Consider the following 13,879-nt stretch of genomic DNA (forward strand, 5'->3'; position numbering starts at 1 on the left):
ATGAGACCCACCTCTTGCTTGCTCAGTCCTATTCCCACTAAACTGCTTACCTCCCAACTTTGCCTCCTGGTCCTCATGTTAGCTGATATGGTTAATGGTTCTCTCTCTCCAGTTACTGTCCCTCTCTCCTTTAAATCTGCTGCCATCAGTCCTCTCCTCAAAAAACCAACCCTTGTCCTCACTGTCGTCGCAAACTACCGTTGCATCCTCATCTCCCTTTCCTCTCCAAAGTCCTTGAATGTGTTCTTACCTCCCAAATCTGTTCCTATCTTTCCTGGAACTCCATGCTTGAATCCCTCCAAACAGGGTTCCGCCCCTGCCATAGAACCAAAACAGCTTTTATCAAAATCACAAATGACATCTTATGTGACTGTAACAAAGGTAAACTTTCCATCTTCATCCTTCTTGAACTGGCTGCAGCCTTTGACACAGCTAACACACCAGCTCTCCACTGTCACACAGCTGGCTGGGGCTGATCTCGCCTGGTTCCATTTTTAACCAATTGCGGCTAGAGTATCACTTGCAATGGATTTTCTTCCTGCTCCTGCACTGTTCCCTCTGGTGTCCCCCAAGGATCTATCCTTGGCCCCCTCCTATTTCTCATCTACATGCTGCCCTCGACGTCATCATCTGAAAGCACATTAGATTTCACATTTACGCTGACAACACCCTGCTCTACCCTACCATCACCTCTCTTGAATCCACCACTGTTGCTAAACTATCAGACTGCTTATCCAATATACTCCAATTAAATATTGGGAAGACTGAAGACATTGTTTTCAGTCCCTGCTCCAAACTCCATTTCCTAGCTACCGACTCCATCCCTCTCCCTGATAACAGTCACACATCTGACCAGAGATGAGCTTACAACCTCATATTTGTGCCATCACTAAGACCACCTATTTCCACCTCCGTAACATTGCCTGACTTCACCCGTCTCAGCTCATCTATCCTGGAATCCTCATTCATGCCTTCGTTACCTCTAGACTTGCCTATCCCAACAGACTCGTGGCTGGTCTCACATTCTATTGTCCGTAAACTTGAGATCATCCAAAACTCTGCTGCCATGTCTTAACTCCCAAGTCCCATTCACCCTGTGCTCACTGATCTACACTGGCTCCCAGCCTCGTGCCTCCCTATCGCTGTAATCTCCTTCAGCCCCACAACCCTCCGAGATATCTGCACTCCTCTAATTCTGTGCTCTTGTGCATCCCCGATTTTAATCACTCCACCACTCGTGGCTTGTCTTCAGCCGGCAAGGCCAAAAGCTCTGGAATACCCTCCCTACACCTCTCTGCCTCCGGACTTCACTTTCCTCCTTTCAGACATTCCTTAAAACCTACCTCTCTAACCAAGTTTTTGATCATCTGACCCAATATCTCCTTATGTGGCTGTGTCATACTTTGGGCTGCATTTTACAAGATGGCGGCCCGCACACGTGGGCTTTACTCTGCGGAGCTCATTTACACGGCCTGGGCAGACCGCATCACCCCCCCCAACCGATGACATGGAGGGAGTGGGCGGTTTGTACCCGGTAACAGCGTCAGGCGCCATTGTGCAGGCACCGATGCCATTTTAAAAGAGCTTCGAGCCCTTCAACTTCGTTAACATATTTGAAGTTATACACCTTTTACATTTTATTTAAAACATTAACGTAATGTTGGTCACCACTCTCCCCACCATCCACCCCGCCAAGTGACCACACAGTTCATTCCTTGCCCTCTCCCCCAACCCCCCCCAAAATATCTTCCATTCCTGATCTCTCCCCCTACCCCCCCACCAAAGTTTACGAGGTTTTCACTTCAACCCCTTCCCGCCATCCCCTAGACTAATTGGAATGCTTTGACCCTGCTCCCCAACCCCGCACTGAAATACTTGCGTGCAGCCCCCTCCCAATCAGTGTCCTGTATCTGATCTCCTGTGCCTGCAAATCTCCGTCCGGAGTGCCGGCCACCGGCACTGATATCGCACTGGGACCGACAGCAGCAGCGGGCAAATATTTAATTCAATACTTCAAATAAATTAACATATTTATATTTTGAGCCAGCCGGCAAGCAGCGGGGGCAGGGCGGGGGCTGCCACGAGGCCTCGCCGCTGCTGGCAACATGGGGCCTGGCCTTCCCAGTTTAGAGACCCGTGATGGGCTGCCCTCAGAGGCATTTTGCAGCCCCCCCACAACGATCCCCGATGTCGGGATAGCTGTAAATTTCACCCCTTTGTTTGCCAACACTCCTGTGAAGCGCCTTGGGACATTTTATTACGTTAAAGACACTATATAAATATAAGTTGTTAGCGTGCCTGTCCTCAAATGTGGTATGCACGACTAACGTACCCTCTATTTTTTTTTCAGTGCATGGGCCTTTAACTTTTTAAGTGTTTAAGTCTGTGGTCCCTTAAAATATTTTTGCGCACCATGCATACATGGTAACTTAAAGGGCTGTGTACAGCCTGTGCAGGAACTCTCCGGTTGCTCCTTACAGAGAACTTGGCCTCAAGACCAGGGGCCACCCACTGCACCCCAAGCTTCTAACTTGTTCTGTTCTAAATTAGATATGAAATGAAAGCATATTTCCTACATGTATACTCTGGAATAAGGCTAATTGTGGGACTCTTTCTAGAATATTCTAATAATTTAGCACTAAAAAGTTAAGAAAAAGAGAAAAATGGGATTGTAAAGTGCAGACAATAAAATGACCAACCTGACAAACTAGAGACAGATTTTGCTCCAAATATGTGCTGACATATGTACATTTACTGACTATAACGCTATCTACCAGGACATGTCAATAAGGATTTTAAAAAAAAGAATGGCGGCACAGTGGCGCAGTGGCTTGCACCGCAGCCTCACAGCTCCAGCGACCCGGGTTCAATTCTGGGTACTGCCTGTGTGGAGGTTGCAAGTTCTCCCCGTGTCTGCGTGGGTTTCCTCCGGGTGCTCCGGTTTCCTCCCACATGCCAAAGACTTGCAGGTTGATAGGTAAATTGGCCATTATAAATTGCCCCTAATATAGGTAGGTTGTAGGGAAATACAGGGACAGGTGGGGATGTGGTAGGAATATGGGATTAGTGTAGGATTAGTATAAATGGGTGGTTGATGGTCGGCACAGACTCGGTGGGCCGAAGGGCCTGTTTCAGTGCTGTATCTCAAAACTAAACTAAATGGACACTGAAATTTAAATCAAGACTCATAACATCAAAGTTCTCATTAAAATGCCACTCCACCAGGCCAGACAAGTTTGGCAATAGCATTTGGCAGAATAAAGATTGGAGATGCACAGCTAATGCAATTACTGGAAATGTTTTAAGAATTCTCTTGTAAGGTGCCACAAAATGTTTTTGAATTGTCACCATGAAGCTGCTTGCCATTACCTCTTTCTGGATAGTATTAAGGATCTCTTCAACCATTTTTGTGCAAACCCTCTGGAGGCGATCCTTCACTTTATCAACCTGTTCATGTGAGAGTTTGGCAGGGTTAAAATATTCCTCTATTCTGAAACACGTGGGCTCAGTCTTTAAAACAAAGTGTTTTGAGATCTCACTCAGAAAATATTCAAGTTCAGCAACAAGCTCAGATTCGTACCGCTGCCTTTCACAACTAATCACTTCTTCTTGGTTGGCTGACCATTCTTTTTGTTTCTCCAGGAGACGCAGGTTTAATTCTGCCTCCTTTTGCGCAAGCAGCTCATTTTTCTGCCGTGTAAAGTCGTCTTTAGCTGTTTTAAGAACTTCACTGAGTTTATTTCGATGCTCAGATAAGAAAGCTTGATAATCCTTTTCATTTAGTTCATGAATTCTGTTAATCTCTTCTTGTTTCTCTTTATTCCACTGAGCTCGAACTTTTGCCAATTCAGCTTTAGCAAGTGCTACTGCTTCTTCTTTCTGAAGTTCTAATTTGCGTTGAAGAGCAAGTATTTTTTCCTGCAATTCTACAGTTTTAACACTGGGCCCAGTTTTCTCAATTTCTTTCAAAGCATGTTTCTTCCATTTTTCATCATTTGCTTTGAGTACTGCTGCTATCTGCAAATAACAAGTACTGATCAAATTAACAAATCATCTTCAAGATAAATCAAACTTTTTTGGACCAATTTGATCCCATTAAAGTAATTAATACAGGAAAATATTCAGACATAAACAGGACTTCACATTGCAGCCTTTAAAAATACTTTGGGTTATGCATCTTGTCAAATGTTTTTTTCTTCAATTCTATTTGAAGTTATTTAACTGATTTCCAACATTCCATATTTTCTGCTCGAGCTCTCACCTTGGTAGGAACCTAAATTACAGTACAGCTGACTATGCAGGCAAATCAATTTGAATATAGCATATTTGCATTTATCTATTACCTCATCACAACAAACCATCTCAAAATATTTTTATACAATGAATCTCTTTTGAAATGCAGACAAACAAAGCCGCAATTCTGTGTGCCAACAATATCGCACAAAAAGCAGCAAGACGGATGACTAATTAATCTTTTCCTGGCAATATTGGAGAGAAATGTTGGCCAAAATACCAAGGGAATCCCTTGCATTTAATAGTACCATGGGATCTTTTAACATCCAAATGAGCCACTAGAACAGCAGAAGGACTTTGAGTTTAAAACCTCATCTAAAGGATGGCACTTTTGGCACTGCCCCAATATAAAAGAGCCAAAACTACAATATACTGAGCTGGAGGAGAGTTTGTACTAACTGCACCAAGCTGACCGACACAGAACTACTGCTTTTTTCTTATGTTACTCAGTACCAACTAATGGCAATTCAAGAATAGTCTACTAAACAAATGTTAGAAGAATGCAATCATGATGGTTATTAAAAAAAAGCAGTGAATGCATGCCCTTATGAAATATGAAAGCACTTGGTAGAAAAGTAGCTGCTTTTGACTCATAATTAAACCACTATCCAGTAGTTGTGAATTTGACACACAGATCATACAGACTTTACTAAGAAACAAACTACTAGATTCAATTAGAATGGTTTGGACTTATATCCTTTAAATAATGTAATTTAATGTGTGTTGGTACTTTTGTAGATGCTTCTCTAAATGGAAATATATACTATTCATGCTAAGAGAAAAAAAATAATCACTTTCTGCAGATGTTCACTCTGCACAAAATAAGCACCCAAAAGATTAAAAACTGCATCTTAGCTTCAGTATTATTTTTAGTACTCTAGCATTGGAAACAATGCATTTCAAACTAGATACTGACGTCTAATGTTCTACACAAAATGGCTGCCCCTACAACATTTTACCTGCTTTGCCACATCTTGTTCATGCTTCCTCTCCCATTTCTTCTCCTCAATTTGTAAATTGACTCTATATTGAGGCAGGCTCGTCAATTCCTCCAACCAACGACCACGTGCTTTTGTTAACGCCGTTTCAACCTGAAAGACCAGGACATGTTACTTCACAACAGATTATTGTTAAAAGCAACCTAAAAAGTTAGTTTTTTTTTTCCAACTCAAGTTAAATTATCAATAAAATAATATAGCTGCTTATTTAGAAAACAGTACAAGTCATTGCTCAACACTTGAATCATTCTTCTTCATAACTAAGCCATGGCTCAACCATCATATAGCCCATTTCCACCAGTATCCTGGTAACCAGTTGTTAGGACCATCTTGTACTCCCTGCAATGCTCTGAATGTATAAAGCATCTCACAAAAGAACCAATGAGTGTATTCCCTCTTGCTTTCTTACCTTACCACTGTGTTGGTGTTAATCCAGAGGCAGCCAAGATGGCCTCCTTTAACCAATGTAAATGAAGAAGCAAGAGCAAATTATATCACAATGGAAATCACAATTTATATCCACTAGCTGATTTTCTATGATGCTACTCGGAGGTAGTCTGGTGTGTGTGGCACAGTGATGATGTTCAGTTCCTAAGGTGAAGAAGTTATTAATTTATCTATATTTTTAAGACCAAGGGAGCAATAGATGGGACCCATGGACGAGATGATCTTGGAGGGGGCATAAGTAGAGATGGGAAAGAAAGTAGAAAGAGACACATGCGGGCTCAGGGCTAGGGAAGAGGGAAGGCTTGGCTTGGTAAGCAAGCGGAAAGGGGGAAGCAGCAGCAGAGACAGGTGAATGGATAGTCTCAATCCTAGGTGATAAAGAAGTCCATGAGCTCCTTGCATTTGTTGTTGGAGAGGATAAAGGGATTGGAGATGGCTAAAGGAATTTTAAGATAGCTGGAAGTTGAGAAAATAAGCTGGGATTTATCTTTGATCTTAAGGAAAATCCTAGAATACTGGGTGGTTTTGGCAGAGGACAGTGAGGCCTGAAAGAGCTTGATGTGATCCAGATCCAGGGATCCAAGCGTGTGTGCCAGATATTCTCAAGTCTGCGCTCCTTGGGTGTGAGGGACTGAAGACTGGAGCTGTCCTGGGGGTGATGATTGGGATGAGTGTTTCTTGGAACGAGGACATCAAAAGCTGCAAATGATGGAGTAGTTGAGAAAATTGACAGCTGCAATAGTATTAATGTGAATGGAAGGCCAAAATTAGGCTATTGGGAGCATCAAAGCTGTAAAAGACAGGGACAGAATTTTCTAAGGACGGATGCAGAAGGAAATGGGGTTAGAAGTGGGTGTGAGATGTGTGTGGTAATGGATACAAAGAAGTCACAGATGGCCTTGTCAGTAATGGGGACCACAGGGCCAGAGAGTCCATGAATCCTGCACGATTTAAGGGCTTGCCATGAATATGGGCAAGAAAGTTTATATGGAGGAAGATGTTTAGGGAGGGCAGGAGGGCAATGAATTTGTAAGAAACAGCAAGAGGAGGGGAGCCAAGATTGAGGTTGAAATCACCAAAGGATGAGTAGTCAGTCAGTGCATAGGTGAAAAGGCAGGGGGGAAATCAAACTCAGGGCATGGCATCTTGATGTCAATCATAAGTAAATTGCTTCTGCTTAGGAAGGTTTCCCTTGATTGATAGCTGCTTGCAAGGTCAACAGAAACATGCAGAGAACTACAGTCTCTGCTTTGACATGAAACAAACAATCAGTGCACTCAAAAAGTCAATGAGCAACCGTTAATACAAAAACAGTCATATAGTTATCAGGGAGCAATGAACCAGTCTGGTGGAGATTTACATCTGCCAAATCTTCACCTGCCTTTAACAGCAACGGCCCAGAGCTGTCAAACACAGAATAATCAGCTAGCCAATAAGATTATTAGAAAGTGGTCTTGTAAATACTGTGAGATTGCTTGAAAGCAACACTAACATTTGCAACCATCATATTATTACAGTGGGGATATATGGTGGTTCAAAAGCAGCACTCCTTAGTATTCTATCAATTAAAGCACTAAAAAGATTATCAGCTTGACTTAGTAAGTAGCACTCTTGTGCCTTAGTCAGAAAGATGCCAGGCTGATGTTAAACATCTGATGCCATTACTGGAAAAAGGGCCCATGTCCAAAACTCAATCTTCAATCCAACACTTCCAAAAACAGAATAACTAGTCAGTCATTCATCCAATTGCTGTTTATGGGATGTTGTGCTGCACAAAACTAGCTACTAGTTACTCCACTGCATTAGTAATTATTTTGTGAAACACTTCAGGATGTCTCAGAAATGCTGAGGCATTATACGAAAACAAGTGTATCAGGTCTTTCACTAACTTCTACTATGTAAAAATCCAAATCACACAGTTTTTCACATTCTGTGTTGGTATAATTGTTCAATATCTTACCCGTTTGGCAACATTATCTTCATGCTTTTTCTGCAGTTCTACTTCAAGTTGTTTTAAGGCCTCTCGAACTGCCATTATCTTTTCTTCCTTAGCTTGATGCTCCAACGTCATTTTTAAGCAAGCAAGCCGAGTTTCTAATTCTTGGCACTTATAAACTTCTGTGCCAGAGGACTGCTCAGTTTGACAAATTTGGTCGACCTTAGACAAAGTCTTTTGCTTGATAGCTTCTACAGTCTTATGAAGACGAAGCTGCCATTCTGTCTCAAGTGCATGTATTGCTTGGTCTTTAAGCTAACCAAAAAAAAAGGGACAAGCAATGACAATGCTTGAAATTAAAATGTCCTCAAAGCTGCATCCAGTGGTAGACAGGTTATTTATTCTCATAGTAAAGAAAAGTTTCCAACTAGCCTAGTCTTCATGCATCAAATAGATTTACAGCAATCATATTAGCCCTGGGAATAGCAACCCTACAATTGTGTTGGTAGAAGTATATGGATCACTATATAGACCGCTATATAGCTAATTCCCAAAAAGATGCAATTTATTTTAATATTAACTAAGTACAGTTGACTGAAAATTATACCCTCTAATAATATTTTATTTTCAAGCTGGGTCAAAGAATCAGGAGATCTGAATGTTTGTAGTTACAATACATAAAATTGGGGGGGGGGGGGGGGGTTGGGGTGTCGAGCAGACGGGTGCGGGAGGGAGCGGTACTGTTGGCGGTGGGATGGAGGTGGCGATCGCAGCCATTGAGGGGATTTAAATTTAATTTTTTTTAAATGTGAAAATTGAGCAGTGCCATCCTTATTACTAGCAGCTGCCAGAGACGTCACAGGCAGTGACATTTCAGTGGATGAGGCTGCATTTGCGCATGTGCCAGTACTGTGCCACCTAGTGGTTGCGTTGTCAGCAAATGCAGCCAAAGAAATTACATCTTACGAGTACTGATTACTTTAACTCTTTGGGCTCGGAGTTCTGCTACATCCAAAAAGCGTTCTGCTGCTGGGGCTGAGCAAGTTAGTGATTCAGTTACAAAACTTTCTGCTTGTCCTGGGTTGATTTTTGTCTATCAAGTTATATTTCCAGGACTGGGAATTTTGTTCTTTGCTCAGAAGGGGGTGGAGGGTGGGCAAGTAATTGACACTTCTGCACTCACGGTTTCCATAATAGTCACTGTATTTCAGAAGTAATCAATTTGATGATAAGCTGCTTGCCCTCAAGTGGGTGCAAAAGATCCCAAGGCACTATTCGAAGAAGGGCAGAAGGGCTCTCCCAGTGCCCTGCCCAATAGTTTTTTATCCAACCAACTAAAACTATCTTGTCATTACTGCATTGTTGTTTGTAGGACCTTGCAAATTGGCTGCCACGTTTCCCTACATTACAACAATGACTACATTTCAAAGTACTTAATTGGCTGCAAAGCATTTTGAGACATCCCGAGATCACGAATGGCACTATACAAAATGCAAGTTCTTTTTTTCCTCTAGGACCCAGACCTTCCCAACCTCACATCTAATAGGTTATTTACATAATTTTAGTGATTCAGAGAAAACACAAGATGGTAATTTAGTACCACTCTAGGGAAGCTTTACCATTAATAGTACCTACATTTTTGTGGGTTGAGTGAAAACAAATTGACTGTATTTGAAAATAATTTTTCTACAGTGGAGCGCTGGAGCAAGTAGTTTAGAAAAAACAAAACTGCAAACACAAAGCAACATGCAAAACTGAAAAAGTAATTAAAAAAAATTCTTTGTAACCCTTTACTTCAGGAAATACCACTAGAGAAATCAGAGCGCACAGGAGATTTATTTTATGAAGCCAAGAATAAATCTACAAGCTCTTCATTACTAAGGTGGTGACAACAGCAAAGGCTCAGCAGAGCACCACATTTTGGCCACTTTAATATAATTGGTAAGATATATCACCTTTTGTTGTTCTTCTTGCCACTGCGCTTTGGCCTGCACAACACGCCTCTCAACTTGCAGCTGAATATCGGTTTCTTTTTCCATTATCCATTGGTCCTTTGCAGCTACCATTGCAGCTTTGTGCTTTTCTTCCAGCTGTGCCTGCAGCTCATTCAAACGCTCTTTCATTTCTTCTGAAAATATTTCTTTCATCTGAAAAAATAAGCTTTACACTTCAAAGACTACAGCCAACAGTGCAAATGCACATTTATAGTGAGGAGCAAATATTCCTTTTTCTACAAGCAGTAGTATGTTTTGACTGGGAAAAAAAAGATAGTCCTTGCCAAAGGTCGAAAAGCTCATTTATTTTTTGATTGTTTGGAGCTGATATTAGCATTGTACCTCAAGAATTCTATATTTTTTTCTATTTCTGCAGGTGCATACCAAAACGTTTTAATGCAATGAGGGTATGTTGGCATTGAACAGCTGACACTGTGGGCTGAATTTTTGGCAGGATGCACGCGCGAGAGATGTGCGCTGAGCCACCGCGATAGTTAGCATGGTGGCTCATTTACATGGAAGGGGCGGAATGCCCGCCCCCGATTACGTAGAGGGGGCAGGCGCTCTACCCCCGGCAATGGCATCTGGCGCCACCGCACAGGCACCAGTGCCATTTTTAAAGGGCTTCAAATTTTTTTATTTAAATTGTTTTTTTTTTATATAGAAGGTACAGGTCTTTAAAAAATAAAAACTTTATTAGCAGTTTCAATCACCTCTCCCAACCTCCCCAATGACTACTCAATTTATTAATTGCCCTCTTCCTCCCCCCCCCCCCCCCCCCCCACACAAAAAAGTCAACTCTCAATCCCGACCCTTCATCCCCAAACTTTCTTCACTTTAACCTTCAACCCCTTCCCACCATCCCCTCAACCAATAGCAAGAGTTTTCCATGCACCCCACCATTGCCCCCCCGCCCTGAAAACTTCACTCCTCCCCCCTCCCCACCAGTGTTCCACCTCAGATTTCCAAACAGTGATCAGAAGGCGCGGGAGTTCCGGCAACCGGCTGGAATATCGAAGCGGGATGGCCGCTGCATCAAGGAAGGTCTTTATTCATGTAATTTAAAAAATTAAAATATTTTAATTGGGATCCCATTGCTGAGCAGCGGGGGAGCCAGCACGATGCCCTGCCGCCGGTAATTTGGGGCAGGGCCTTCCCAGCATCGAGGCCCACGATGGGCCTCTCACGGAGGTATTTTCCGGGCTATTGAACCATAGAAACATTTTGGCAGAACAGGAAGAACCACCAGGCATATTCGAACTGCTTTTAATGGCACAGACACGATGGACTGAATGGCCTCCTTCTGTGCTGAAATTTTTCTATGGTTCTATGGTTTTTCTAATTAAGATAGTCACCTGACCAAACATGAAAACTGTTTTTACATTGTACAAGACCACTAGCACCATTCGATCCCAAAGCATGGGCCTTGTGCAATATATGCAAGTGAAATGCAAAACTGCTGGGACTCGTTAAAACCATCAGCCAGAAGACCAGCTAAAATATACCCTCCCAACAGCTGGTTTTAGTCAGCCTGGATAATTCTACATTCAGCATTCAGCCAGTGGTACAAGGACTGGACTGAAGAACTAGTGGCACTAGCATGAGGTTTGTACAATGTATAAGTAGTTATAGTGTCGGATGAGGAATATCATGTAATGTGGTCTCTAAAGTCTTGAAATGAACAGGCACCTTATGAGTTTCAACCCCGAACTGGGACATACAACAAATCCATTGAACATGAATGATAATTTTTTTTTTTCATTTTAAGTACTAACTTGGTCAGTTGTTATTAACTTGAGGGACATTTCTGTTCTTAATTTGCTCTCCAACGAGTCCTTTTCTTTACAGATGGTAATATAACACTCCTGCACTCCAGACATCTCATGATTCAGTTGCTCCAGGTGACTACTAATGCATGAAAAAGAATTTAGAAGGGGGGAAAAAAAAAGGTCCAGAAAATAATGCAATTCCATCAACAAATTAGTGCATCATTTCATCAGTCACAAAACTACACACACCTGGTTCCAGGTTTATTATATCATGCATACACATTCATATTGGCTCATTTTGAAGGCATGTCCATTTCTGTACTTTCTTGCACGTGAACAAATTGCATTTCCGATTAGTAAATAAAAAAGCAATGACATTTGTCATCTCAATACTCCTATTTGGATGGCATACGCATGTGCACTTAGAACATTTTTGAGTTTGTGAAATGGTAAGCCAAAAGGCAGAGTTTGCAAGTTTCTTTTGATCATTAAGTGCTTTGCTTCCTTGGTTACAGAATGGTGCAAGATGCTTGTGAAGTAAATATACCCTACATGAAGTATATTTACCTGTGAGTCTATGTACAGCGTCCTCCACTAAAATTAATGCACGTGACTAAAATAATGTCATCATAGTCACACCTATGGTTAGCTAGGTACATTCTGTTGGACAACACTGCTTTATAAAACGGAACAGACATTTGACCAAGTCCTAATTCAAATTAATCAGACAGAAAGACTTTAGAGATAATTCTATCACAAACTCACTTTACTTGTGTGATCTGCTGTTTATAAAACTGAGTCAGTTGAGCTTTCTCCAATTCATGCTGCTCCAGCAGCTCCTGCTGAAGTCGACATTTGGCATCCTCATGATGTTGCTGATGAATTCGCTCACATCTACAGCAATGCATCACATCAAAAAAAGCAGACAAGAACAAATGGCTTGATTTTGTATCACTCACATCAAAGTAAAGCTTTTAATGCGTTAGATTGATGCACAAATTCTCTTATCTACTCTTGCAACTGATATTGTTGACATGCTGTTCTCCCTTCGTCAGATACACGAGAAATGCCGCAAACAACAGATGCCCCTCTACATTGCTTTCATTGATCTCATCAAAGCCTTTGACCTCGTCAGCAGACGTGGTCTCTTCAGACTACTAGAAAAGATTGGATGCCCACCAAAGCTATTAAGTATCATCACCTCATTCCATGACAAAATGAAAGACACAATTCAACATGGTGGCTCATCAGACCCCTTTCCTATCCTGAGTGGCGTGAAACAGTGGCGTGTTCTCGCACCCACACTTTTTGGGATTTTCTTCTCCCTGCTGCTTTCACATGCGTTCAAGTCTTCTGAAGAAGGAATTTTCCTCCACACAAGATCAGGGGGCAGGGTGTTCAACCTTGCCCGTCTAAGAGCGAAGTCCAAAGTACGGAAAGTCCTTCATCAGGGAACTCTCCTCTTTGCTGACGATGCTGCTTTAACATCTCACACTGAAGTGTCTGCAGAGTCTCATCAACAGGTTTGCGGCTGCCTGCAATGAATTTGGCCTAACCATCAGCCTCAAGAAAACGAACATCATGGGGCAGGACGTCAGAAATGCTCCATCCATCAACATTGGCGACCAAGCTCTGGAAATGGTTCAAGAGTTCACCTACCTAGGCTCAACTATCACCAGTAACCTGTCTCTAGATGCAGAAATCAACAAGCGCATGGGAAAGGCTTCCACTGCTATGTCCAGACTGGCCAAGAGAGTTGGGAAAATGGCGCACTGACACGGAACACAAAAGTCCGAGTGCATCAAGCATGTGTCCTCAGTACCTTGCTCTATGGCAGCGAGGCCTGGACAACGTATGTCAGCCAAGAGCGACGTCTCAATTTATTCCATCTTCGCTGCCTCCGGAGAATCCTTGGCATCAGGTGGCAGGACCGTATCTCCAACACAGAAGTCCTCGAGGCGGCCAACATCCCCAGCTTATACACACTACTGAATCAGCGGTGCTTGAGATGGCTTGGCCATGTGAGCTGCATGGAAGATGGCAGGATCCCCAAGGACACATTGTACAGCGAGCTCGCCACTGGTATCAGACCCACCGGCCGTCCATGTCTCCGCTTTAAAGACGTCTGCAAATGCGACATGAAGTCCTGTGACATTGATCACAAGTCGTGGGAGTCAGTCACCAGCGTTCGCCAGAGCTGGCGGGCAGCCATAAAGGCGGGGCTAAAGTGTGGCGAGTCGAAGAGACTTAGCAGTTGGCAGGAAAAAAGACAGAAGCGCAAGGGGAGTGCCAACTGTGTAACAGCCCCGACAAACAAATTTTTCTGCAGCACCTGTGGAAGAGCCTGTCACTCTAGAATTGGCCTTTATAGCCACTCCAGGCGCTGCTCCACACACCACTGACCACCTCCAGGCGCTTACCCATTGTCTCTCGAGATAAGGA

General features: G+C 42.7%; 1 protein-coding gene across 8 annotated transcripts in view; it reads right to left on the reverse strand.

The window, feature by feature from the left end:
- cep152 (centrosomal protein 152) overlaps window positions 1–13,879 on the reverse strand; it is a 77,975-nt gene that overhangs the window by 14,493 nt on the left and 49,603 nt on the right. For 4 of the 8 annotated variants that reach the window (XM_068017926.1, XM_068017923.1, XM_068017919.1 and 1 more), the window contains 6 exons: window positions 12,203–12,331; window positions 11,444–11,576; window positions 9,630–9,821; window positions 7,699–7,989; window positions 5,253–5,384; window positions 3,370–4,017 (listed from right to left, as the gene is read on the reverse strand). In XM_068017926.1, the coding sequence (XP_067874027.1) occupies window positions 3,370–4,017; window positions 5,253–5,384; window positions 7,699–7,989; window positions 9,630–9,821; window positions 11,444–11,576; window positions 12,203–12,331 (1,525 nt within the window). The remainder of the gene's footprint in view (window positions 1–3,369; window positions 4,018–5,252; window positions 5,385–7,698; window positions 7,990–9,629; window positions 9,822–11,443; window positions 11,577–12,202; window positions 12,332–13,879) is intronic. The other 4 variants (XM_068017920.1, XM_068017922.1, XM_068017921.1 and 1 more) reach the window with 4 other exon arrangements.

This window comes from Heterodontus francisci, chromosome 38, assembly GCF_036365525.1.
Source record: "Heterodontus francisci isolate sHetFra1 chromosome 38, sHetFra1.hap1, whole genome shotgun sequence".
Classification (NCBI taxonomy): Eukaryota; Metazoa; Chordata; class Chondrichthyes; order Heterodontiformes; family Heterodontidae; genus Heterodontus; species Heterodontus francisci.